We start from the raw sequence: 24,294 nt of genomic DNA, 5'->3' as shown, positions 1-24,294 counted from the left end.
TTAGGTTCCAAGTCTTACATCCATAAGTCGCTTTCGGGAAGAACAGCTGTATTCAAAATCCTCAGATTTGTTCCCTTGGAGATAGATCCATCCTTCTAGATTTTAGACAAGCCTCTGACTGTTGTCTTAGCCTCCCTGATCTTTTTTCTGACGTCTTCTGAACAGCAATTCTTCACATTAATAATGGATTCCAGGTACTCGAACTTGCTGACTACCTCAATTCTTTCTCCATTAAAATACACTTGTTTCTCAGGAGCTTCCCTGTCTGTATTTCCTTTGAGAACCATAATCTTTGTCTTGTTAAGATTATGTTGAAATCCTCTGTTATTACTGATCTTGTTAACTTTCTAAAGAATATGTCCTAGTTCTTCCTTGTAATTACGGAGGAGTACTGTATACCTCAGATTACTGATCAATCTAACACTTGTCCTAATTCATGTCTTGAGCTCATACACTGCTACAAGCGTGATGTCCTTACAGTGCCTTATTTTTCCCTGGAGCTATCAGCCTGGTAGTGTGTTCAAGAAAACCCATTATTTTCATTATTTCCCACAAGTTCACATGCTAAACAAACACAGCCAAAAGCTTTAGAGTTGTCTATGAAACACATTACCATAAAGAGCTAAATTATTTCTACGTTTCTATGATCATATCAGAACAGATCCTTTTCTAAGCAAAATAATCTGATCTCTGGTGCCGTTACCTTTCCTAAAACTTGCTTGTTCCTCGGGCATCTCTACCTCAACTTTGGCCTCAATGTTTAGAATGACTTTTAATAAAATAGTGCTTGCAGGCGATATTATTAGTTCTATAGTTCTTGCAATCCTTCATATCTCCCTTCTTATGTAGTGGTATGAAAACCGACTTCTTCCAGTCCATAGGCCATGATCCTGTCTCTAATATCCTTGTAATAAATCTATGAAACAATTTTATTCTTTCCCTGTAGTCTTAATTAACTCTACTGAGATTCCATTTCCACCTGAGGCCTTATTGCTATTAAGCTATTTAACTGCTCTTTCAACGCCTCATGCCTAGTAGAGGAGGTTCGAAATTTTCCTGGAGAGAGAGGACTTCTCCAAATTGTCTTTATCCCCTCTGTTGTACAGTTCCCCACAGTATTCTTCCCATCTGTTTATGATTTGTAGCTCTTTTGTTAGTACTGCTTCATTCCTTGTATTTGATGTTTGTGACATTCAATTTGAGCATAAAATTGTGCTTTACGTTATGAATTATGCGAAACATCCATTTATAATTGTCTCCTCATCTGAAACTATCTCTTCACATTTGTTAGTATTAAACTTTTTCTTGTTCTGCCTGAGGCCCTCCTGACTTCTCTATGTAATCTTTTATATTCTGCGATGTCTGTATCTCTTTGTTTTTCCAACTGCCTTCTTTCGATTAAATCCCAGGTAGAATCTGATATTCATGGTTTTCTTGGTCTTCTTATTGTTCCATGATGTTTGTTAGCCGTATCCTGTTTTATAACTTTGACTCCTTCCCAAAGCATTTCTGGTGAGTTCTCCTCACTAATCTCCAAAAATCATCCAACCGAGTTCATGTTTCTTTTACGAACGCACTACGAATTATTCTGACAAAGATAGACTAACTCGGAAACTCTCTGTTAAGAAAAAAAATCTAGCCAAAGACGAAAGTCTAACTTAGCTTTTATTTCTTCAGGTCGTCTTTCGCAGTGAGAGCAAATGGTATTTCCACCGAGCTACACAGACATCTTTTATTTCTTCTGATAATTCCAGACACGAGGAGGTACTCCAACTGGACTTGGAAATATTGCTAATTGTAAGGGAATGGACAGACATTTGAGGTGACAGGAGAAGTAGAAACTTGTCAACAATGCATTTGAAGTCTGTAGCGAATACACTGATGAACCAAAACATTATGACAAGTCTGTTTTCGTTCAATGTGACCGCACAATTGGCGGAAACAGGCTGATGGTGATGGTGGTGGTGGTGGTGGTGAGGTATCCGGGTATGGGGAAATTGCTCTCCTAAGCATCATTTGGTCGTCTCATCGTTTGCAGCAGATACTGCTCTATATTGGAAAATGTCGTACGATGGGTCTAGACTAATCTATTAATCTAGATCTTAGCACATTCAAGCATTCCGTTTGCTCCCCTAGTTCTGATTTGAATCGCATCGTTCATTTGTGAGATCGTGTGGAACGCAGTATCCGTCTGTCGATGCCAGTGCCTACCTCGCTCGTTCGCTAATCTATGGGACGTTATTCTTACCCAGAATACCTCAGGATATGTTCCATGATCTAGTAGAATTGATGCGAACACTGAAGTAAAGGATTATCTTGGCCAAGGGAGACCCAACACGCTTACAGGTAAATTGTCATAATGTTTTGGCTCACGAGTGTATTTCAGCGGTAACACTTCCAAAAAGACAGCAAGGGAGGAATGATAATGCAGATGAAAAAAAAATTCTGCTTGTTTATGGAGTGTCGAACAGCTATTGTACGTATTTTTGAAGAGATATAATGAAGTGCGGCAGAATTATTGATGTTAACTTACATGAATAGGAAGCATGTCAACGTTCGTAGAAAATGCAAGCAGGAGAAACTGCATGTCTGTGCGAAAGAGACTGGAGCAAAGTGGTGAGTGATAGATCACTAACCAATCTCATTGTTCACTTCTGTCAGAAGTCACTTATGTTCAATTAGTTTTTAGGCGCACCACGTTAATTTTGCAAACAATATTCAATGATTTGACAGATTTGTTATTTGTTTGGAGTTAATAGCTGTTGATATATAAAATAATGCCTTGAGGGAAAATGAAATCCAAATTTCTTCCCTTCCAAGAAGATATTTGTAATATGCTTATGTCAGGAAAGATTAGATTCGTTCCACAAGGGTTAATTTAGAGTTTCATATAAAATGGTTTAATTGCAATAATTTAAAAATGAAAAAGTTGACATACATAACATAGATGAAAGTTTTCTTGTTCAGTGTTTCAAAAAAAAAAAAAATTCTTTAGTAGAATTTATTAATGAATAAGTTTTGCCTTTTGTAATTTTGTGAAGAAAATCCAAGAGTAAAATTATTTAGGCCAACTAATGTCTAAGCAATGACTATTCTGTAGAAGTTTATGAATAACTTTTATTCTAAAATATTTTGGATCAAAGAAACCAAATGAGATTAATTACTAGAAATTAAAATTATAAAAAACATTTTTAGTTTCTAGTGATGAGATTCTGAAACATCATAGTATTACATTTATATATAAATGTAGCACTCTTTTAGAGTTTATTTTTTGCTTTGAATTATGGCCAAGGAGGCCAGTGTATTATGCTTCTAATTGTCTCTTCTTTTGATCAGTTTATCTATTTTGTCCTTTTAAATACAAGTTTCCAGAAGAAAAACCCTTTCATCACCTTACGAGACTAGCGAATTCACTTTATTTTTAAGATAATTGAAATTCTCTTAAAAAGTAATAACAAAGCTTGGTGAAAATGGAGCCTTTTGCGTGTAAACTGCAAGACTAATAAATCAAATAACTTTAAATCGCTAATTAAAATCCATTTTAGGAAGACTGCTGATTGTAAACATACATGAATGTTCGTGAAATTAAACATGATCACAATATTTGAGAAATTTCAAATTTAGTTATTTCATCAATTTTTATGTTTTATTTCGTACTAGACTTATAGTTGGCTAAACATAGTATGGAAGTGCAGAACCAAGAAACGTACATAAAAAATGAAATAGGGAAGAATATAACACAATAAAATAAAAACGACGGTCCGCGTTCTCTTCTCTATTAACTCGGATGAAGGCCACCAACACCTCATAGACTGGCAAAAAACTTCTAATATTCATGTGTTACGATGAACTCGAAAGAAAGATCATCGAATCTAGAAAAATATCCCTCGATTCATCCCATATTAACAACAGCCTTAGTTTCAATCTTTCTGACGCACACATTGCCACTGTTCAGCAGTATTGGCAATGTGTTCAATATATTTATATATATTGAATGACTAGAAACCGAAAAAATGAAAAACAAAGTTCAACAGCGCAACTAGTTTCAGCGTTCTTCAGGTGCACATTAAAAAAGAAATAACCAGTAAAACATACAGGAAATAATTGTAAACATCACGGAAGGTTAGTGTGTATATATATATATATATATATATATATATTCAACGTTGAAACGTTGAAGTCTGCGCATTCAAATTTGTTCCCTCGTTGGCTTCATTGTCGGGCGTATGCATCCGTTAGCATCTCGTGAACGCCAGTATTTGATCGTAGCACAATGGACAGTCTGAAAGGTTCTAGCTCAGGTTGTTGTTGAGATGTAGGGGGTTGAGAATGATTTCTCATGGGAATGATTCATCGTGGCAACGGAATATGTTATTAGACTTGTCCCATAGGACTGTATGGCTAAGATTTTCTTCATTAGAATCGACCGAGAACGGAACATCACTAGAGAAAGCACTGGCTCGCGTTCTCCTGTAACTGACGTCTCTCTTCTGTTCTTCAATGCGTAACTCGATCGATTTCTCTGTTTGGCAAAAGTATGCTATACCACAGTTGCACCAAACACCGGGATATTTAAGGTTGCAATCTCTAGGTTTCGAACGGCTCACTAAGGAGCGGATTTTAGGAAAAGGAGTAAATAAAGTTCTTATGTTGTATTTCCTAAGAACTTTGGCCAATTTGGGTGAGACAGAGCTTATGTATGGTATAGAAATATTATCTTTCACCCTACTGGTCTCTTCATTATTGCGCGCGGGTGTATTTAATAGGAATTTGTCAATTATGTTTTGGGAATAACCATTTAGTTGAAAAGTAGACCTGAGAAAATTGAGTTCTTTATTAAGTTCTATCTCATTATCAAGAAGAGAGCGAGCATGATGTCCTAGTGTAGAAATGATTGCAATCTTTTGAGGAGGATAATGATGGCATTGACCATGGAGACATCTGCTGGTGTGGGTAGCTTTTCTGTAAATCGAGATTTTTAATTTCTCTGAGGACCGGTCAGTTTAATGTCCAAAAAAGGAAGAGAACCATTAGCTTCAAACTCAGCAATAAATTTTATGTTCGGATGTTGATTATTTAGATGTTCTACGAATTTGAGGAGAGATTCACGGCCATGGCTCCAAATCAGGAAAATGTCATCGATATATCTTTTCAAAATTCTTGGTTTTAAAGGATAGGAAAAGATGGCTTTAACTTCCAGATCTTCTAAATAGATATTCGCAAGTACAAGTGACAACGGACTACCCATTGCAAGGCCATAATTTTGTTTACAGATGGTGTCCTGAAACTTAAAGTATCCTGAGTGGATGCAATGAGTAATTAAGGTAGTGATCTTTTTAGATAATTTATCCTTGAGTAGTACAAGAACTTCGTCTGTAGGAACATTGGTAAATAAGGAGACCTTATAAAAACTAGCCAATTTCATCTTCCTTAATAATAATATCTTTTACACATGAAACAAAATCTGCGGAATTTATAATAAAAGACGATGATTTACCGGAAAAAAACATTTGAGAGATTTAGCCAGATATTTTGAAAGGTTATATGTTGGGGAGTCAATTCCTTCTACGATAGGTCGAAGTGGGGTATTTTCCTTATGAATTTTAGGTAGTCCATATAATCGTGGAATAAGCGGATAGAGAGAAAGAAGAGAAAGGCGAATGTTTCTAGGTAGTTCAGAGGTAGTTCTCAGTAGATTGCTGGTCCGGTTGTGGAGTTCACGGGTGGGATCTCTCTCTCTCTCTCTCTCTCGTGGATCGAAATAAGTGTCACTCCGTAACAATTCCATCATCTTGTTATGATATTCATCATTGTTACGAACGACTGTGTTACGTTGCCTTTATCCGCGGGAAGAATAATTATATTTTTGTTGTTTTGTATCGTCTTAATAGCCTGTCGTTCCGATGATGAGATATAGGGAGTTTGGCGTTATTGATGATGAAAATGGATTCAATATATTTATATATATATATATTCCTTTGTGGTGTTATATATATATATATGTGTGTGTGTGTGTGTGTGTGTGTGTGTGTGTTATATATAAGGTGTTAACCTTCGTGCATTAACAGATTTGTTGCATTTATCATACCGTTCATTTACATTTTAATAAGCTATCTCCGTGAGAGGACGCTATTGCTGTTGCCATGGCACAAACGATTTACGTGTTGGTCTACAGCATTGATTAATATAACATTCAAAGTGTTCTTTGGAAATTTCAAGTCATTATTTCTTGAATATTAACAGATTTTATTTTAGGAAAAAACATGTATGACAGATGAATGTCTCTTTAAGTAATGATATATTAATAAAGGAATCGAGAGTTTTGCACACAATGAAAATGGCGAATATTTCTTAGCTGTCGATAGAAGTGCTGAAGCTGATTTAATCGTAGTTAGCTTCTTATATCGACTACTCTAAAATATCTGCACTTGTTCTTATTTTTATTATTGCAAATGAATATTAGTTTTTTCTTTTTGTAGAGAGATAACCGATGAAAAAGAGAATGGAAATTATAATTTCGTTCACGTCAAACTGGCAATTATGTAAGTGGTTTCCAATGCCTTTTTGTTTTTTAAATAATAATTAGTTGAATGTATTACTATTATTGAAAAGTTCAAACTACTTGTGAGTACTTTTTATTTAGAGGGATTGTTTTCCTTGCAGAAAATTTTCATATCAAGTATAATCTCTCTTATTTTTTTTTTTATTCGCGGAAGCAATCGGAAACGAACTAATATTTTAACAATAATTTTTCCCAGCTGGACTGTTTCTTGCACTATTTTTGACTACACCACAGACATTGATTCTGCGTTGCTAGCTGAAGCTATGGCTGAGGAAGATTGGGAAACTTCTTTTCCACCTGTACAGCAGTAAGTGATATTCGTTTAATTATAATGACATTTCCTCTTCAAAACTAACTTTATTGATTATATTGAGCGTTGAAAGGCTTTAGCATCAGGTGCACTGATAGAAATCACACCTAAAAGCACATTAAAATGAAAACAATAGATGTTACATAAATAACATTATGTAACAAATCGCATCTTATTCAACAGACGAAGCAACCCATTAATAAAACTGCAGATAAAATTCACAAATGTTAAATATCAGAAACAGAAAGATCTTGGTAATGAGAAACGGATAAAGTATTTATCAAATTGTGAGTTCGAATAATCAACTTATGTACAGTTTTGTTGTTTTTGAATCTGATCCATTTAAAACTATCTGGTTCGTCAGTGTAAAATTGAAGAATGAACCATAAATGCAGAGCAACCCACGATTTTTATTTTATTAATGCTGTGCTATAAATTTTATTTATTCAGTTCATTAATTTTCATTTTAGCAAAAGTGAAAACGAAAATTAATAATGTATACGAAATAAAAATAAACATTGAATTTTACCGTCAAAATATTATAATAAAATGGAATAGGCTAGTAATATACTATATGAAAGAATGAAGAGTTATTAATAGATCTCATTGATCTGATTCTCCCTGTCACGGGTATGGTATAATAAGAAATGTTTTGATGATGCCTCTTAATCCTCTCAGTTTTAATTTTTCACGTTTTAATTTTTACAGATGTCTGAAGGCATTGAATGGATGTGATCAGGCAGGGATGTTTCTGGGTACTGTAAGTGTCGACAGTGAAGAAAATGAGATTTACCTTTGGGGAACAAGAGTTCGTTTCTTGGGTGAGGCGTCTTCCTGACTCTCAAATTTCTATTGCTGCTTTGATATTAAACTATTTTCACGAAGCATTTAAAACCTACACTATGTTCGACATTCAACGCGGAAACATGAAAACAGCGATGTGACTTCTTCTTCTGGTTCCCATCTGCCATGCGGCCGGGGGAGAGTAGCTATATGCTACCATTCTAGGGAGAGATGATTATGAGCAAGGTGGTTTCCCGTTGTCTTCCTTGCCGTAAGTATTTATGACTGTAACCTGTGTGTTCACGGGTCGGTTTGCCTGCTTGCGGGATGAAAAACACCAGATAAACTGGCGGAAAAAACCCTGCTGCCCACGCCCAAGACCGGCTAACTTGGCTATGGCTGAGGACGATCCTTAAGCTCCTCACGTCGTTGACAGGAATCGAACCTAGGACACTCCTTCCCCAGGCATATGGTTGCGAAGCGCAAAGCCACTAGGCTAACCGCGCGGACGCGATGTGACTATTTGAATTGAAAACAGCATCAGGAATGTTAAACAATAGTTTAATTATTTCCATCTTTCGTCTCTCTCTCTTTCCTTCTCTCTCTCTCTCTCTCTCTCTCAGGAACATTTTCATAGGTAGAATATGTAGGGTGTTTCAAAAGGGTGTATACGACTTTGTAGGAGAACAGAGAATAACTCGAAAGACGTACAAAAGCTGAATGCGCCATAATATATGAAACCCATCAAATTTCGGTCACGTAACTTTATTACCAGATGAAAACACTAGATGGCGTGAAATGTCACACTGTTTGAAAATTGCGACTTTCGATGGTGCAGAATGAGCAGGTTGTGTGTTTTGGTTTGAGGAAATGAAGTCCGCAACAAAAGTTCAGAGGAATTTCCACTCTCAATATGTCAAAGAACCTCCTAGTAGGCGCACGATCTACACGTGGCATAAGAATTTTGTGGAAACAGGATGCTCTGTGCATCATTCAAGGTCAATGGGAAAGCCGCATGTTGCCGATGCTGTTGCGGAAGAAGTTCGTAGAAGTTTCCAGAGAAGCCATGATAAGTCAACCAGACGGGTGTCTCGTCTCGCCAAATCACTCTGTAGCGTGTTTTACGACAGCATCTACATTTAAGGCCCTACAAATTTACCCTCGTACAGTATTTGAAGAAAGACGATGAAAAGATACTCCAGGATTGCTTTACGGAAATGATCAGTAGTATAGAACAAAATGAGGACTTTTTTGGACACGACCGGTTTCAGTAACGAGTGCACTTTTCACGTAAGTTTGCAAGTAAACACTCACAACCGCAGAACTTGGGGGAACGAAAATCCACACTCCATCGTGGAACATGTTCGCGGCACCAAAAAGGCTAACTTTTTTGTGTCATAAACAAGAAGAAAGAGCATGGACCCTTCATTTTTTCGGAATCTACCATTACTGGTGGAGTGTATCATGCTACAAGGGTACCTGATACACAATTAAACGACAATGACCACGACGGGCGCTTACATTTCCAGAAAGACGGAACACCTTCTCATTACCTGACAGGCGTAAGATCGTACCTTGGCACACGTTTTCTAGGCAGATGGATTGGTAGAGGGGCGCCTCTAGCATGCCACCGCGTTCCCCCGACCTTACACCGTTACATTTTTTCTTGTGGGGCTTTCTTCCAGATCGACTATTTGTACCACCACTACCAGCTAATTTGAAAGAGCTGCGTTCCAGAATTTACCGAATTTACCATTGCTGAATTTCCGCCAAATATGCTCTGCCCTTTGTGGCAGGACATTAATTACAGATAGGACGTCTGCAATATTACTGGAGGGATGTATTGCTATAATTTTATATTGAAACCCCCTTTTGAAACCCCCTGTATAATTGTTGCAAACAACTGAACGTAAAGTGCAAACTAGTAGACTAAGGTGTAGAATACAAGGAAGTAAGGTTGCTGCCTTCTACTAGACGCTAGTAAGAAGCATGGGTTTCTCGACATACCTAAAAATTACTGGTTCTATATTTTAGGGAGTTTAACAAACCAACATTGCTATATTTGTTTAAATTAAGATGCTTATAGGACTAATACAAATTATAAAAGAAACTCTAAAATATATCAACTACGGTGATGCATGGTCTTTTTTTTTTCAGTTTGATTTTGAGGTGGAGTCCAAGGCATTACCTTCCAGATCTGGCTGTACGTGATTGTAGAAGTATTTTTTATATTATTGCAAGTAGTTTTTGGCTGAATGTCCAGTCTTCCCAAAGTAGGCCAACTTACAGAAACAAGAAAATCTATACATACCAGGAACCGAGAGAGAGAGAGAGAGAGAGGTAGAGGTGTTGGTGCTTTGCAGGCAGTGAATTTATTTTATGTCACTTCCACTCACATAAGCTTGTAACGTTATAGTACATTAATACCATCAGTAAACTAAGGATTTTATCCTATATTTTTATTAATTTTGTATTTTTATTTATTTTTTACATACCCTCGAAACCCTGCTTTAGAGGGCAAACATCGAACACTTTCTAATTTCTTCAGACCTCCACAGGGAAGGTTGTCCCACACTGGTGGATAACATTCATCCCCTACCAAAGGACAATCACAGACACCATACCCATGGCGCAATTCAGACCCGGGGTTTGTTGGTTGGGAGCGCCCATGCTAACAACTCGGCGAACCAGGCAGGCAAACATTGTATTTAAAAAAAATATTCTTGAGGAATGTATTACTGTAATCCTAATTTAGAGAAGTGGGATGGAGAACTGGGAAGGAGTTCAGTTTTGTAGGAATTGTAGCCATTAAATAGGAAGGTGTGGCAGTTCATCTGTGAGGGGATGCCTCAATAGAACAGAGATTACAGTGCTAGAGGCAGTATTTGAGTTTTAATGATATCATATGGCAGGAAGTGATATTATCGGAAATTATTTGTGAATGTAAATGTATGCATACTTTAAGAGAAAGGTTACCATTTGGAAAATGCGTTACTACAGCGTCTAGAAAGGTTAGGCTCTCGCTAATTTGTTTTTCACGATAAAACAGAAGCATAAGTAGGACTGTAAACAGCATGTTTTTGAAAGCTCTGTATAAAAATTAGCAGTAAGATGTAAGGGAAGAACTCGTTCCGCCACCCTTTATCTGTTTGCATAATTTCTTCCTGCAAAAGAAGTACGTTTTGTGGGTGGTGAAGGTAGGCGGGAATGTTTTATAAAAGTATTAAGAAGCCATTCAAGGGGATATTGCTGAATATAGAAATGAGGTAGAAGATGGTCATTATATCAGAAGAGGACTTAAAATTCGGATAATTTTTAATGTCGGAAGAGGAATGCCACTGGAGTGAGTAAGAGATTTTTCCAGTCGTTTGGATAATCTATAAGTGTGTGTGTGTGGCGGGGGGATCAGTAGCAACTACCATGGATCTGAGAGGATAACTAGCTTTCTGGATTTTTGATAACCTCATATTCCGAGGGAAAAAAGGAAATAAAGGCCTGAAGTTTTTTGTAATTTAGGGGCCTAAGTAGTTAGAATTTTGAGTATTCCTAGTTAATCTGGCAGTTCGCAGGATCATAATGTATTGATTGTTTTGGATTTACTTCCGAAGCAACTCAGGCTGTGAGGCCAGTGTTTAATTTTTGATATGTCTGTTAACTGTATGTCAGCTTATGGCTGATTTGTCGCGGGATGAAAAACCCGAGTTTCCTGGAGGAAAAAACCATATCACTTTTGCATGATACCTATTAACTCACTTCTATTTGAAAAGTCCTGAAACGCTCTTTGCTTCCGACAAAGGATTCGAACTCGAATCTTTCCAAACAAACGACATCGTTGAAACCGACTGCTTATTATTCCAGCAGATACCCAGTTGGAATATACGCAGTCGGTTTTGACCATGATATCCATTGTTTATCTTATTCACTGGTAGCATTGTTCTTTTCCCTACACTAGTGACGACTTTTTTATTTTTTTTTTGTAATTTCGTAGGCTTTCAAAAGCACAGAGTTGGCTAAAAAGTGAGATTGCTCTTTAAGGCAGGGGACAATTTACGTGAGTGTATTTGTAAGGTCAGACATAATGTTTCGTCAATATCTGGAATCATGCTATGGACACTCCCGTTCTATGTGAAACATCTAGTCTAATGACGGCGTTTGTCTCTGTACTACAGCGAAATTGTGACCGAAACTAAGGACGTTGTGGGCTGCTTCATTTAGCCCTTTTGAAGAAAGGTTGATGACAAGTAAAGAAGCAGAACTTGTGGTTGGAATCTTGAATTAGAAAGGTTATATTTTTGATATGTCCGATTCTTATGTCTCCTTGTTATTTTAACAAATTTTATTATTATTATTTTCTGGGCATTTTTGATGCGTCAGCATCAGAAATGTCCAGAAGAATAATCCAAAGTTCTAATGTACTGGTCCAAAGGCCAATCAACAAATCAGTTCTGACCACAGGCTGAGAATGGCGGGAGAATGGAGGCATCACACCTATGGTGGTTAATAAGATGGTCTTCTGTACAAGTTTAATATACGAGCTCTTACCCATTTCTCTAATATCTTAACAACCCAAGAAATAATGAAAACTATCCTATAGTTTGATGCCACCAGTCTCCCGCCATTCTTATTTTGTGGCATGATCTTATCCTCCTTCCATTCCCCCGAGACTTTTCTAGTTGCAAGGCTTTCATTAAACAGCCAAATCAACGGAGCTGTTAGTTCTTTACGCATTCCTTTAAGACGTGACGAAAACGAGTTCATTGTATTATAACTACATCCCCTTCACTAACCTCTAATCCTTCAACCTCTCCATCCCTTCGGAATAAAACTTGCCTCGCTAATGAAAGGTTTTTAAAGTAAATCGTTAAACAGCTCTACTATACCATTCTCCTTAGTCAGCCGACCTCCTGTTCCTCTGGTTATTCCTTTCGACAATATTCATTCTTTCCTTACCTTTCTGACTATTTAAGAAAAATATTCTTGGGATTAATAATAAACGAATTAAAAGTTCCGGCAAAATCCAACAATAAATTTTCGAGTATGGCACGGAAATCAACTCAAAGCGTTTCAGCTTTGGACTGGGATTTATTTCTTGACTTAGTTTGAAACCTGAACTCGAATATGATTTCAGGTTTAACTTTGTGGCTTCAGAATTTTATGAATTAAAATCAAAGTTAAGTCTTTCTTGACACGTTTCACGTCACTGTTTTTTTGCTACGACTTATTAAAATATTAGGTTACATTGTTTTGTTAATGTTGTTTCAGGATAAATATGCTTATAATGTTTTAAAATAGTAGCTTTGCATTCTACAGGGCAATCAGCTTATTTGGAAGGAGGATATTTTCAACACCTTTATGGATTCTTTGAGGTAAGCACGTGACTAAATGTTTTCGTACGTTTGGATGTATGATGTTTGAAGACAAATTAGTTGATTTCAAGAAATCATCTGAAGTTAGAAATTAATATTCTATGTGGCGATTTAAAAATAGAGTTTGATGCAGTCAACATTAATAAAATACTTCCTGTTTCTGACGTAATTGCAACAAATTGCTTAAAGTTTTATTTAGTCATTTAACAATCGCTAAGTTGGGTATACGCACTTAGGAAAGAAAAGAATTAAGATAAACAAGAGAGATATGGATATAGACAGAAGCTTTTTAATAAATAAAATGAAAAATATATTTATTTCAAATAAATAAATATATTATTTATTTATTTGAAAATAAATAAATTTTTTATTTCTTTGAGGTAAGTACGTGACTAAATCTTTTCGTACGTTTGGATGTATGATGTTTGAAGACAAATTAGTTGATTTCAAGAAATCTGAAGATAAAAATTAATATTCTATGTAGTGATTTGAAATATAGTGTTTAATACAAGAATAAAAGACTTTAGATAAGATTTTCTTGTTAATCTGTTAAACCACTTGTTAAGTCATAAACAAGAGAGATATGAAGATAGACAGAAGCTTTTTAATAAATAAAATGAAATAAAAAATATTTATCTCAAATTAAGTTACGTTTATTAGCGGTTCTATGTGATCTCAGAAATCACGAGTTTCAAAGATAGCCACCAATTTTTCGTTGGATTACACAGAGTAATTGTCATGACATGATGCTAATTTTAAATAGAATAAAACTTTAACATGTGTGTGTACATTTTAGAAAATAAGAACCCCACTCATGAGTGATTGTAAATCTATCTTAAATTAGTCCTTTGGGTAGATAATCTGGTTAGAGACCAAAGATGGATTGGCGAGGTTCTCTGATCTCCCAAAAACGCGTGGATTAATCGATTTTAATATGATTATATATGTGAAAGCTGACATATTTAGGAAAGGTTTCTGGGAGCAGGGCCCTTTCTTCTCTTAATGTGTTATTCCTGGAGAGAGCCAGTATATAAAAGCATATTCTGAAGTTTATTCGGTGCTACACAGCCATTTAAATTACCTGTTATTGATATCTGATATGTACTTCTCCGTAGAAATAAGCAAACATTTCATAGAATTGATGGAATTTTTCAATTTATGGAGGGTAGGGAAGCAGCCTGGGGGAGATTCCAAAGGCTGTTCCAAAGTATATATGTGTGTGTGTGTGTGTGTGTGTGTGTTACGATTAAAGTGATAAATCCAGTTATTATTAATAATTACCGGTTAAAGTGAATAATTAGAATTAATCACTTTAACCGGTTGAAGCGAATAATTACTAGAGAAGTCTGGTCAACTTAATAAAAACATGTTTATAGGTTTTATATATAGGTTTTCATTCTCAATAGAAATTATAATAGCTTAGGTTAGGTTAGATTAGGTTATTTTATAATGAAAACAGTAAGGAAAGTACTTCTTTTGCACTAAAATGAAATCAGAAATCATTATAAAATAACCTAACCAAACTAACCTAACCTAAACAAACCTTAACCTAACCTAAACAAACCTTAACCTAACCTAAACTAACCTGGATGTCGCATGTCGAACCAGAGTGTAGTCGTAGTTTGTCGTGGGCAGATTAATGGGGATGAAAGATAAACGTTGTTATGGGCCGAACATAATGATTGAGGGCAGATAAATGGGGATAACAAATAAAAGTTTTTGTGGGTAGGGGAATGGGGATAATAGATAAATCAGAGAGGAACTGATCAGTGTTTTTCTCCATTGATGTGGAAAGAGGTACAGCAACGACGTTTATTTGTTATCCCCATTTATCTGCCGCAAGCATTAATTGCGGTAGATAAATTACGGCCCACAACAACGTTTATTTTTTATTCCCATTAATCTGCCCTCGACAAACTACGACTACACTCTGGTTCGACATGCGACATCCAGGTTAGTTTAGGTTAGGTTAGTTTATAACGATTTCTGATTTCTGATTAAATTGAGTGCAAAAGAAGTACTTTTCTTACTTTTTCATTATAAACTAACCTAACCTAACCTAACCTAAATAATTTTTATTGAGAATGGAATGAAAACCTATATATAAAACCTATAAACACGTTTTTATTACATTTACCAGACTCCTCGAGGAATTATTGACTTTAACCGGTTAAAGTAATTAATTCTCTTAAATTGTTCACTTTAACCGGTAATTATTAATAATAACTGGATTTACCACATTAACCGTAACACACACACACACACACACACACACACACACACACACACACACACACACACACACACACACACACACACACACACACACACATATATATATATATACACACTTTCAGGAACATTGACTTGGTTGTTATGATACATTTTAATTAAAAGATTTAAAGCCTTACTATTATTCTCGGGTTTAGTCATTAAATCTTTTAATTAAAAAATATATACATACATGGTGGACGGAATGAAAGAAGAGCTGATGAGAAGTTAGTTGCTGTGTTTGGAGCTGGACATTCTGGGTGTTGGCCAGTGGCTGCTGTAGTTTGTACATGGTAAGAAGAAAGTGGTGGGATGGTGGCAGCCCATTTTGTTGTAAAGTGTGCAAATAATAATAATATGGACATATTAAAGCTTAATTCGTTTAATAAATTACTGCGATATTCCACTTTACAATATTGAGAAAATCAGTCGTATAACCATAATAATGATAAAAGTAATAGTAGTAGTAGTAATAAAAATGGATGATCAGTGAAAAGATGATGCGGTCATACAATCTCACTGACTCTGATGCTAATGTAAGCTTTTATGAAGAGAGAAGGGGGGGGGATTTACATATACTATATATAAATTTGGAGATTTTATGAATGGTCGTTCTTGGTTATTGTGGTTTCTGAGTGTTATGTGGTGTGGATTTTATCGTCTACTCTGTTAAATGTACTGATGCAGCTTCCGCAGTTCGAGATTTATTGATCTGTGACAGTTTGGACTGTTTTAGTTTGTTCAGCAGATTATTGAGCAGTGTGAAGATAATTTTTTTTTCAGTAGTAATAATCAGCGAAACTTTATTATTATTATTCACACAGAATATTTACAATATATACTTGCACACTAATCTGTACACATATTGTTAACATATTTTTTTAAAAATAATTTTTTTGCACATCAGGTACATGCAGATAAATTACACACGTATAATAATTTATTTTTATTTTTTTTATTGATCTCTCAAATATTTACATATATACAATGATCATCTTGAGTAACATTCAGTATATTATTTTAAATAATAATAATAATAATAATTTTTTAACAGTAATAACATTTTATTTTTCATCATACAGAGTATTTACATATATACAATAAAATATACTATTATATTTTCTGTTCAGTACAAAATGTAGAGTACAGTTATTTTTTTAATATAAATGTACTTTTTTTTTCAGTATCAATATCATAGCTTATTATTATACAGCCTATTTACATATACTACACAATTTCACATAATAATAATAATAATAATAATAATAATAATAATAACCTTTTTTGAGGTCTCCTCAAAAAAGTTGCAACTTCTATAGGTAAAGGTGATAAGGCTCCATATTACTAAAACCTTGGTATTTAGGGTCTAGCTACTCACTGAGGAGACCTCAAAAAAGGTTGAAACCGGTCTGGGTAGTGACCCCACCATAATGCATTGCAGTATACATCTTCTAGCGAGATTTGCTTTACATTATGGAAAATACTAAGAATAGTGATCAGAGCTTTATTCACCTTTACAATGAGTTGCCCTGGTGTTGTACCATCTTTATGAAAGTAATTTCCCTATAATTTTCAGTCTCGGTATAATATTTATATAACACTTGTTTCGGCTCTCCGTAGGTCCCTAGGTTTCTGTTGAGGAAGATGGCTAATATCGTGTATTGTTAAACAGAATTGGAAATAGAACAGCTTCTTGTGGTACTCCACAGGTTACCGGTACCTCTTTGCTGTGCACACTGATCTTATACTTGTGATGTACTCTCTGTTTTTCATGTATGTTTTGAACCATTGGAGTAGACGGCCTCCGATATATGTTAATTTCAACTAAGTTTTCTGGGGTAATGTGTCAAACGCTTTTGTTAGGTCAATGAAAACGACTAATACTATTTTGTTTTTATCTAATGCAGCGTTTATTAAGTCTGTGAAATCTTCCAGGAGTGTTGCTGTTCCTTTATTTTTTTGAAAACCATGTTGTGTTGTGGATATGATTTGAAATTTTTCAACATGTGGGAATCATGGATTGAGAATCATTTTTCAACATATGTGGGAATCATGTGGAAATCGTGGATCAACCAAAGTAGCGCATCGTGCGATGCACGATGCGCTCCATGATTTGGTTGATTACAATGTGGCGATGGGTCTGTAATTACTTATAATGTTTCTTTTTCCATTTTTATGTATGGGTGATTAATGCAGTCTTTAGTGTTTCATGTATGTGTCTCGTTTCGAAGAGTTTATTTAACAGTTTTAGTATAACTGGACGTAGGTTGCCTAAGTTTATTGATGAATTCTGGTCTGATTCTGGTCCTCTGTTAAGGTTAATATGTTGAATTGCAAGTTGGGAACCACATTGACTCAGTTGCTCGTGGTTCTAGTGGAGAAAGTTTCTTTGTGTGAGGAGAGAATGTTTCTTGTAGTATTTGGACAGAGTTCACGAAGTGCTGCTTAAAGTTCTTTGCAACTGTTTTGAGGGATTTGGGATCGCAAGCAAAGTTGCGCTTTATTGTTTCTAAGGCAGTGGTTCTGTGTATATTGTCCAGCATTTCATTGATCCGGTGCCAGGTTCCTTTATGGTGTTCTGAGCTGGTGTTAATTTTTTTCTATAATAATTTTGTTTTACAGTTCTAATCTGTGTTGTTAACAGATTCTGTTTTCTTTTGTATTCAGCTTGTAAAGCGGTATTTTTAGGTGACTTGAGTTGTTTTCATAGGACGCCTTTTCTTTGTATGTCTATTAATATGTTGTCTGCTATCCATGGATTTGGTCTGGTTTGGGAGCGTATTTTTATTTTTGTTAATGCTTTGTTATATATTTTATAAATGCACGTTAAGATTATTATATACAGCGTCAGTAGAGTCTACAGATGCTATGTGCATCCAATCTGTTTTTCTGATTTTACTATTGTTTCGTTTAGAATGTTATAATACTGTTTTGTAGTCTCAGTGAGTTTTATGGGTTCTGGTTCAGTGTGTAACCGTAATGCACTGACATAATGGTCACTGCATAAAGCCATCTGTTTAATCATTTGAAAATTTGGTAGTGCTTAAGTTGGGTGGTCTGTATGGTGCGTTTAATATGAAGGAGTTTTCTTCTTTGATGTTTTTAACTTCGATGCATATATTTTCTGCAAATTCTCATTTATAGTTTATTTCTAAACGAAACAATAGTAAAATCAGAAAAACAGATTGGATGCACATAGCATCTGTAGACTCTACAGATGCTATGTGCATAGCATCTGTAGACTCTACAGATGCTATGTGCATAGCATCTGTAGAGTCTACAGATGCTATGTAGATAAAGGAGACGAGGTGATGGTATAATTTATCTTTGTAAATATTATTATACCATCTCCTCGTCTCGTTTATCTGAAGTGTTTGTGTTGTTCAAAGTTTGGCATTTGGTAGATTGTTGCCTCTTAGTTTGTAGTCGATACTTCTGTTAGTATTAAAATAAAAACTGTTTACAAATTGTTTTATTATTTGAAGCACATGAGATTTATCGGAATGTGTTTGGTATTTGCTAATTTTGATTATTATGTTTATATATAGAATGGCAGTGTCGTGCATATTGGGGAAGTGAGTCTCCCTCGACTGGTTAAGAGGTAAGAACCCACAAAGAATGGATTCAGTTATACTAAAGTGGCATTGTTGCGATTAACAGAAATCAACAGAAGATAATGCGCAGTTTTTCTTTTGTTGCAATTGTTTAATCACAGTATTTCTCGTGAACCTTCGTAGTTATCGATTTCTTTTTATTTTCTAATTTCAGTTTAAAATTCGGATCTGTCGTGCAGTCTGACAGTATAATTTATCCAATTCGCATGTGTTCCTTGAAAACATCCCAGAGGAAGGAATCCACCGAGTTTCAAAGATGTTTCTCTGCTGGTAAAGTATCCAAAGATTATATTTTATATTACGAATAATATTTTTATTGCATTAGATAGTGAATTACTTTTTAACGTGTAAGGCTCTGCAATGAAGAATGTGAACCAGAAATCATCACCTTGATGAATCCGATATCTGCTCCTTCCTTTCTAATTTACGTCACGTGGCCAGAAAACTTGCTGTAACTTCCTCTGCCTTCTCTTCGAAATGTTTTTAATTTTTTGCTTAATATTCTAAAGTATAGGAAGTTACTGCTATTTATATCGTGTATACTTATAATAATATGTTATCATGCATTCTGCCGGTTTCTTTGTTTTTCTGAGATGAAAACCCCGAATTTATGAACCAAAAACCTTACGACCTTACGAGTGAGACCGACTAACTCAACTTCTAACCCAGACTTCCCAAACAAAGGGTAAAATTAGCGATGTGATGGAGGCTCTTTTTCTATATTATTAAATAGTACTTCAGTTTGAAGGAATTGTTTTTCCAGTTTAAAATGCTTAAGCATTTTAAACTGGAAAAAAAAAATCCAAAAAATAAAAGTGCTTAAGGGATGGCAATATTTCGCTGTTCCAGAAGTTGTGTTCGACGGAATTCTCACATGTACTGTCTTATATATATAAAATTCAAAACACAACACGTACAAGATAATGAAAATAGGATACTTTAAATATATTTGAATTATCGCATTTACTTTAATAAATGTTTAAAATTAATGCCTGCATTTTTTATATTCATATGATAAATCATATCGAAGTTATTTTAAAATGTTCACTTTCTCTGATATGTTGTTATATATTAAACATATGATGGTATTTTTTATGTCAAACAGTCTAAAAAATTTCAAAATCTTAAATAGACTACTATCATCGTTGAGCGAGTTAACAAACTAATAACTGTGCGCTGTAGGAAACCCCAGTACAAAACCATTGAAACACGCAATGAAACTAATGTTTATTCTACATTTCGAACCTTTCAAAGTAGTGGCAGCGTCAAACGAGGAGGAGATTATATTGCACCAGGCTATTACGAATAATAATAAAAAAATATTAACGTGTATAGAAAATGAATGCAGGACATATTATAACATCCACAGACTGCTCAAATCAATATTTTGTGCTTTTTCATAGAATCAGTTCAAAAATAGTTTATGGAAGGTGTTCAGATTTAAAATTTAGTTGTGCTACACAACAGCTTTATCGAAATGGTTCTCTTATTTTAATATTATTTATTAGTTTCCATAATTACTTGACTATTGTGAAAAGAGCTCTGAGAATCACAGAGCACCTTAACGGACTTTTACTGTTGCACAAATGATCAGCTTCTGATTACTGTGTAATTTGCATATTTTTCCCCCTATAACCAGGGAGCAGGTCTTACGAAATGGTCGTTAAACTCGATTCCCTAATCAACGAATCGAAAATGATTCGGACATTTCAGCAAAGTGTGACTCCAGTTACAATCCGATTAAATGCTTTTACTGGCCGAGGAGTGATGGTTGAGGGGTGAGTAATGTCGAAAAGTTATTTCATGAAATTTGATTTGCAAATAAATTCGTCATAACTTCCAGAAATGGAAGAAATCAATTTTTTATTAATAATTTCCACGCATATATCTATATGCATACACATGAAAATGCATACGAAAACCAACTTGACCTATTACGTATATATCGTAACCAGCGTATTTGACAAAGTGAATAACATCTCCATTCTTTAACATAAAAGCTGTGTATTCGAATACTGCTGTGGCATGGGTGTTAGCGAGTATTTTTACATGAACTGTCTGATATGAAACAACCGTCTGCTTATTGGAAGCCCGAAGTAGCGTGAACAATTTTTATATTTAGTTTTGGATGTAGACTTCCTACGTTATGTAAATCTGATTCCGCTCACTAGTGTTATTAAAAGTATATTGGTTTCACAACGTTTTTAGGGCAGGACTTTCATCAAAAAGGATATGGTGGCAAATATATAAACAATCTTCCTGTAAAAGATCTCGATAAACTGGCCATTACTGGAGAAATTATTTTATTTTAATTTTGCATTATTTACATAAACGCATGTGTTCAGTGAATGGTTTTTCATTTTCAGAGAAATGAATTTTCGAAACGTGACATTTATTGTGACCTGTTAACTTACCCCTATGCTTTGAAAAGAGGTTTGAAAGACTTGATTATTCCTCACGCAGATATAGGTGGTATCTTCTTTTCTCAACTGGTATTCAGCGAAACTGTTGCACCAAGAGGAGTCAATGGGAAGTGATTATGCAAGAACATAAACCAGTGGTGATATATGGAACTTGCATTTCATTCGTCAGAAATTCACTGATATACTCACTCTGTATTAACTAATACAAAAAATTATGTTGCAATCTACTCAAATAAGTCCTAAACTTTAAAAAAAATGATTTTTTTTTCATGCAATTTTCTTGTTTCGGAAGGCTTCTTTTAAAATTTCATCATGAAAAATATTCGTATTCTCGTTGCAGGACTCATGTAATTCAGTTCATCTGAATTAAATTACATGGCTTCGGAGGTGTGAGAAGATCCCTATTAGGCGTTATGCCATTCCTAATAATCATCCTGGATTGCTCTTTTTGAGAATGTTCTCAATATATGGAATATATTGAGTGTACCCATTCCTGTATTTTGCTTTTAACCAACTTCTCCAGTACCTTGACTGCGATTCACGATATGCTGATCGGTCTGTAGTTTGCTTCATCAGTCTTGGAACCTCCTTTATGCAAAGGAACTTTTTTTTTTCTCTTCCCATCCCCTTTCGTCTGACTCAGAGTCGAAATATATTAAAAACATGGTCAAAGGCACTGCGAATTCCATAGCACTTCTCGTAAAATCGGAGCCTAATTCCATAGCTGAATTCTCATCAAGCTTCTATAGTGCGCTTTGTATCTCCAGTTCATTTAACTTAGTTTCGTTTGCCTCTCTTGTTACTGCAATGTCTCCATCTGCATGGTATACTCTTGTAAAGCGTTCACTAAGTAATTCTACCATTTTTCATCATTCAGTTACTTTATCATCGGCACTGATTAAAACCATTCCGCTCTAAACATTATTCCTTTTACTTACGACATACAGAAAGGACTCTCTGAGATTATCTTTGTCTGCACCGCTCATTTCCTTTCCTACTCTGCATTTGCTTTTTTAACCACACTGGTTATCCTTGTTGTCTCTGTTCATTTTGTACTGCTCATGTTAATGCTGGTCGCCTTTCCCTTTGAATTCATTCCACAGATTTTTCTTTTTCTTTTCTTTTCTTTCTTTCTTTTTTTTTTGTAGCGCCAGCTTAATGATGGTATTCTCGACTAGCTCCCAGTTGATTTATTCTCTGACTCTAGGTAAGCGGACTGCTATTACTTCCCTCAAAACCCCATTACCACCTCCTATGCACTATCAACATCAATCCTTGCAGTTTTCAAATCCAAGCAATTTCCTAAGCTTGTCATACTTACCAACCCTTTAATTCCATATATGCCGTCTTAAATGAAAATTCTACACATTTAACTCCCAGATGAAGACGACATGATCACTCTCAACACTTACTGCCAATGCGACCATATTTATTGTAGATTAATTCTCTGATGCAATCTAGCACTCTCAAACGCCTAGTACTTTCCGATAGATGCTGCCTCATTATACCTTAGCAACTGCATAAATTACATATCTTTCCTCAGATGTGTCCTCTCCGCGTTCAAGTATGTTCCCATAGTTGAAGTTCCCTCATAATTATTATCCATCCACTCTACTCATTATTGAGCTTATTTTTGATGCACACTATCCCCCATCGTCCTTTATATCCCCTTGTCTATAGACGCATCGAACTGTATATATTGTTCTACTGGCCACTGTCTAATCTAACACCAAATGGCCTTGCATGTGCTCTTTTCACTAGCCTGCAGTTGAACTTCTATTCTTCTATTATATTCTATTCTTCTAATGTTACAGTTCATTAGCTCTCATCACTATTATTCCTTCCCCATTCTTTTCCCCCTGTTCCCCCAAGCTCCCTTAACACAGTCTACCCTTCACATTCATTCCCACTAACTATATCATTTTCTGTCAGCCATGTCTAACTAATGCCAATAACGTTGTCCAGGATAAATTAACCAATGCCCCAAACTCATCCCCCTTGCTTCGAATGCATGAGTGTTCATAAAGTGAAAAATCCTATTAGGACTCCCGCGGTTCCGACGTTTTATACTAACTCTCGATTCTGGATTGTTAGTAACTTATGCATTTTATGTGCACTATTACACTCCACTGCCTCACTGTCATCTGTGTACAATATCATCTGTGTCTCAACATACCCCACAGCCCCCTTAAAAGCTCTAGCTTTCTTGTATTTGTCACATCCACAAATTGCACATTATTCCTCCTGCATAATCTATGAATCGACTCATTCGCTGTTACGGCCCTCCTTCTCAGCTCTTCTCTCTGATTCCGCAGCGATAAACTCACTGTTTAAATTTTACTATCGTTTTCTTCTTTATACATATAATATCATCAGACCACTTTATAGTATCTTCATGTGATACATATGATGACATTATATGTGTATCAGATGTCACTGACTCACTGATCCTTTCGACTTCTTGGTGTCGCCTAAGGAAAGGCTCCTACAAAAAGTAATAGTGACAAATCTTACTCATTATGTCCGTATTCCAAATGCGAATATAATAATATAATACTGAAATACCTTTTTGTCCTTGGTGGGGGGAAAACCTATGCATTACAAGTCATATATGTGTTTCCTAAAATTAAAATAATATGCATAATTTTCAACCCACTAAAAGTTCTATAAAACTGAATGTAATAAGTCTGTGAGTATATTTAACCATTAAACTATTGTCTTCTTCCTTTGAGTGAATCGATAAGAAGTTTTCCTTGTCGGAGTGCTTCAATTAAACTACAGACTTAGCTGTGGAGCACCAACTTTTCTAAATATAGCTGTGAGTACCACAGAAGTTCGCATTTCCTGCAATGCTTCATTCAATTGCATCGAGTCATAACTGGCAAGTGATTGCATAAAGACTTGTTAATTGTGATCCATTAAGACAGTGTTAAATAAACTCATTCTTACATATTAAGATATTGCT

The 24,294-nt window shown here is 35.3% G+C and overlaps 1 protein-coding gene across 1 annotated transcript in view; it reads left to right on the top strand.

Annotated features, from left to right (window-relative positions):
* LOC150093570 (uncharacterized) overlaps positions 1-24,294 on the top strand; it is a 103,295-nt gene that overhangs the window by 11,446 nt on the left and 67,555 nt on the right. The window contains exons 4-10 of the mRNA XM_090413202.1: positions 6,480-6,542; positions 6,759-6,869; positions 7,581-7,693; positions 12,966-13,021; positions 18,841-18,893; positions 19,061-19,176; positions 20,546-20,684. Coding sequence (XP_090269328.1) covers positions 6,480-6,542; positions 6,759-6,869; positions 7,581-7,693; positions 12,966-13,021; positions 18,841-18,893; positions 19,061-19,176; positions 20,546-20,684 — 651 coding nt within the window. The remainder of the gene's footprint in view (positions 1-6,479; positions 6,543-6,758; positions 6,870-7,580; positions 7,694-12,965; positions 13,022-18,840; positions 18,894-19,060; positions 19,177-20,545; positions 20,685-24,294) is intronic.

This window comes from Typopeltis vanoorti, chromosome 23 (assembly GCF_054136105.1).
Source record: "Typopeltis vanoorti isolate ZY-2024b chromosome 23, IOZ_Tvanoo_1.0, whole genome shotgun sequence".
Classification (NCBI taxonomy): Eukaryota; Metazoa; Arthropoda; class Arachnida; order Uropygi; family Thelyphonidae; genus Typopeltis; species Typopeltis vanoorti.
This window is presented reverse-complemented; position numbering and strand designations above follow the sequence as displayed.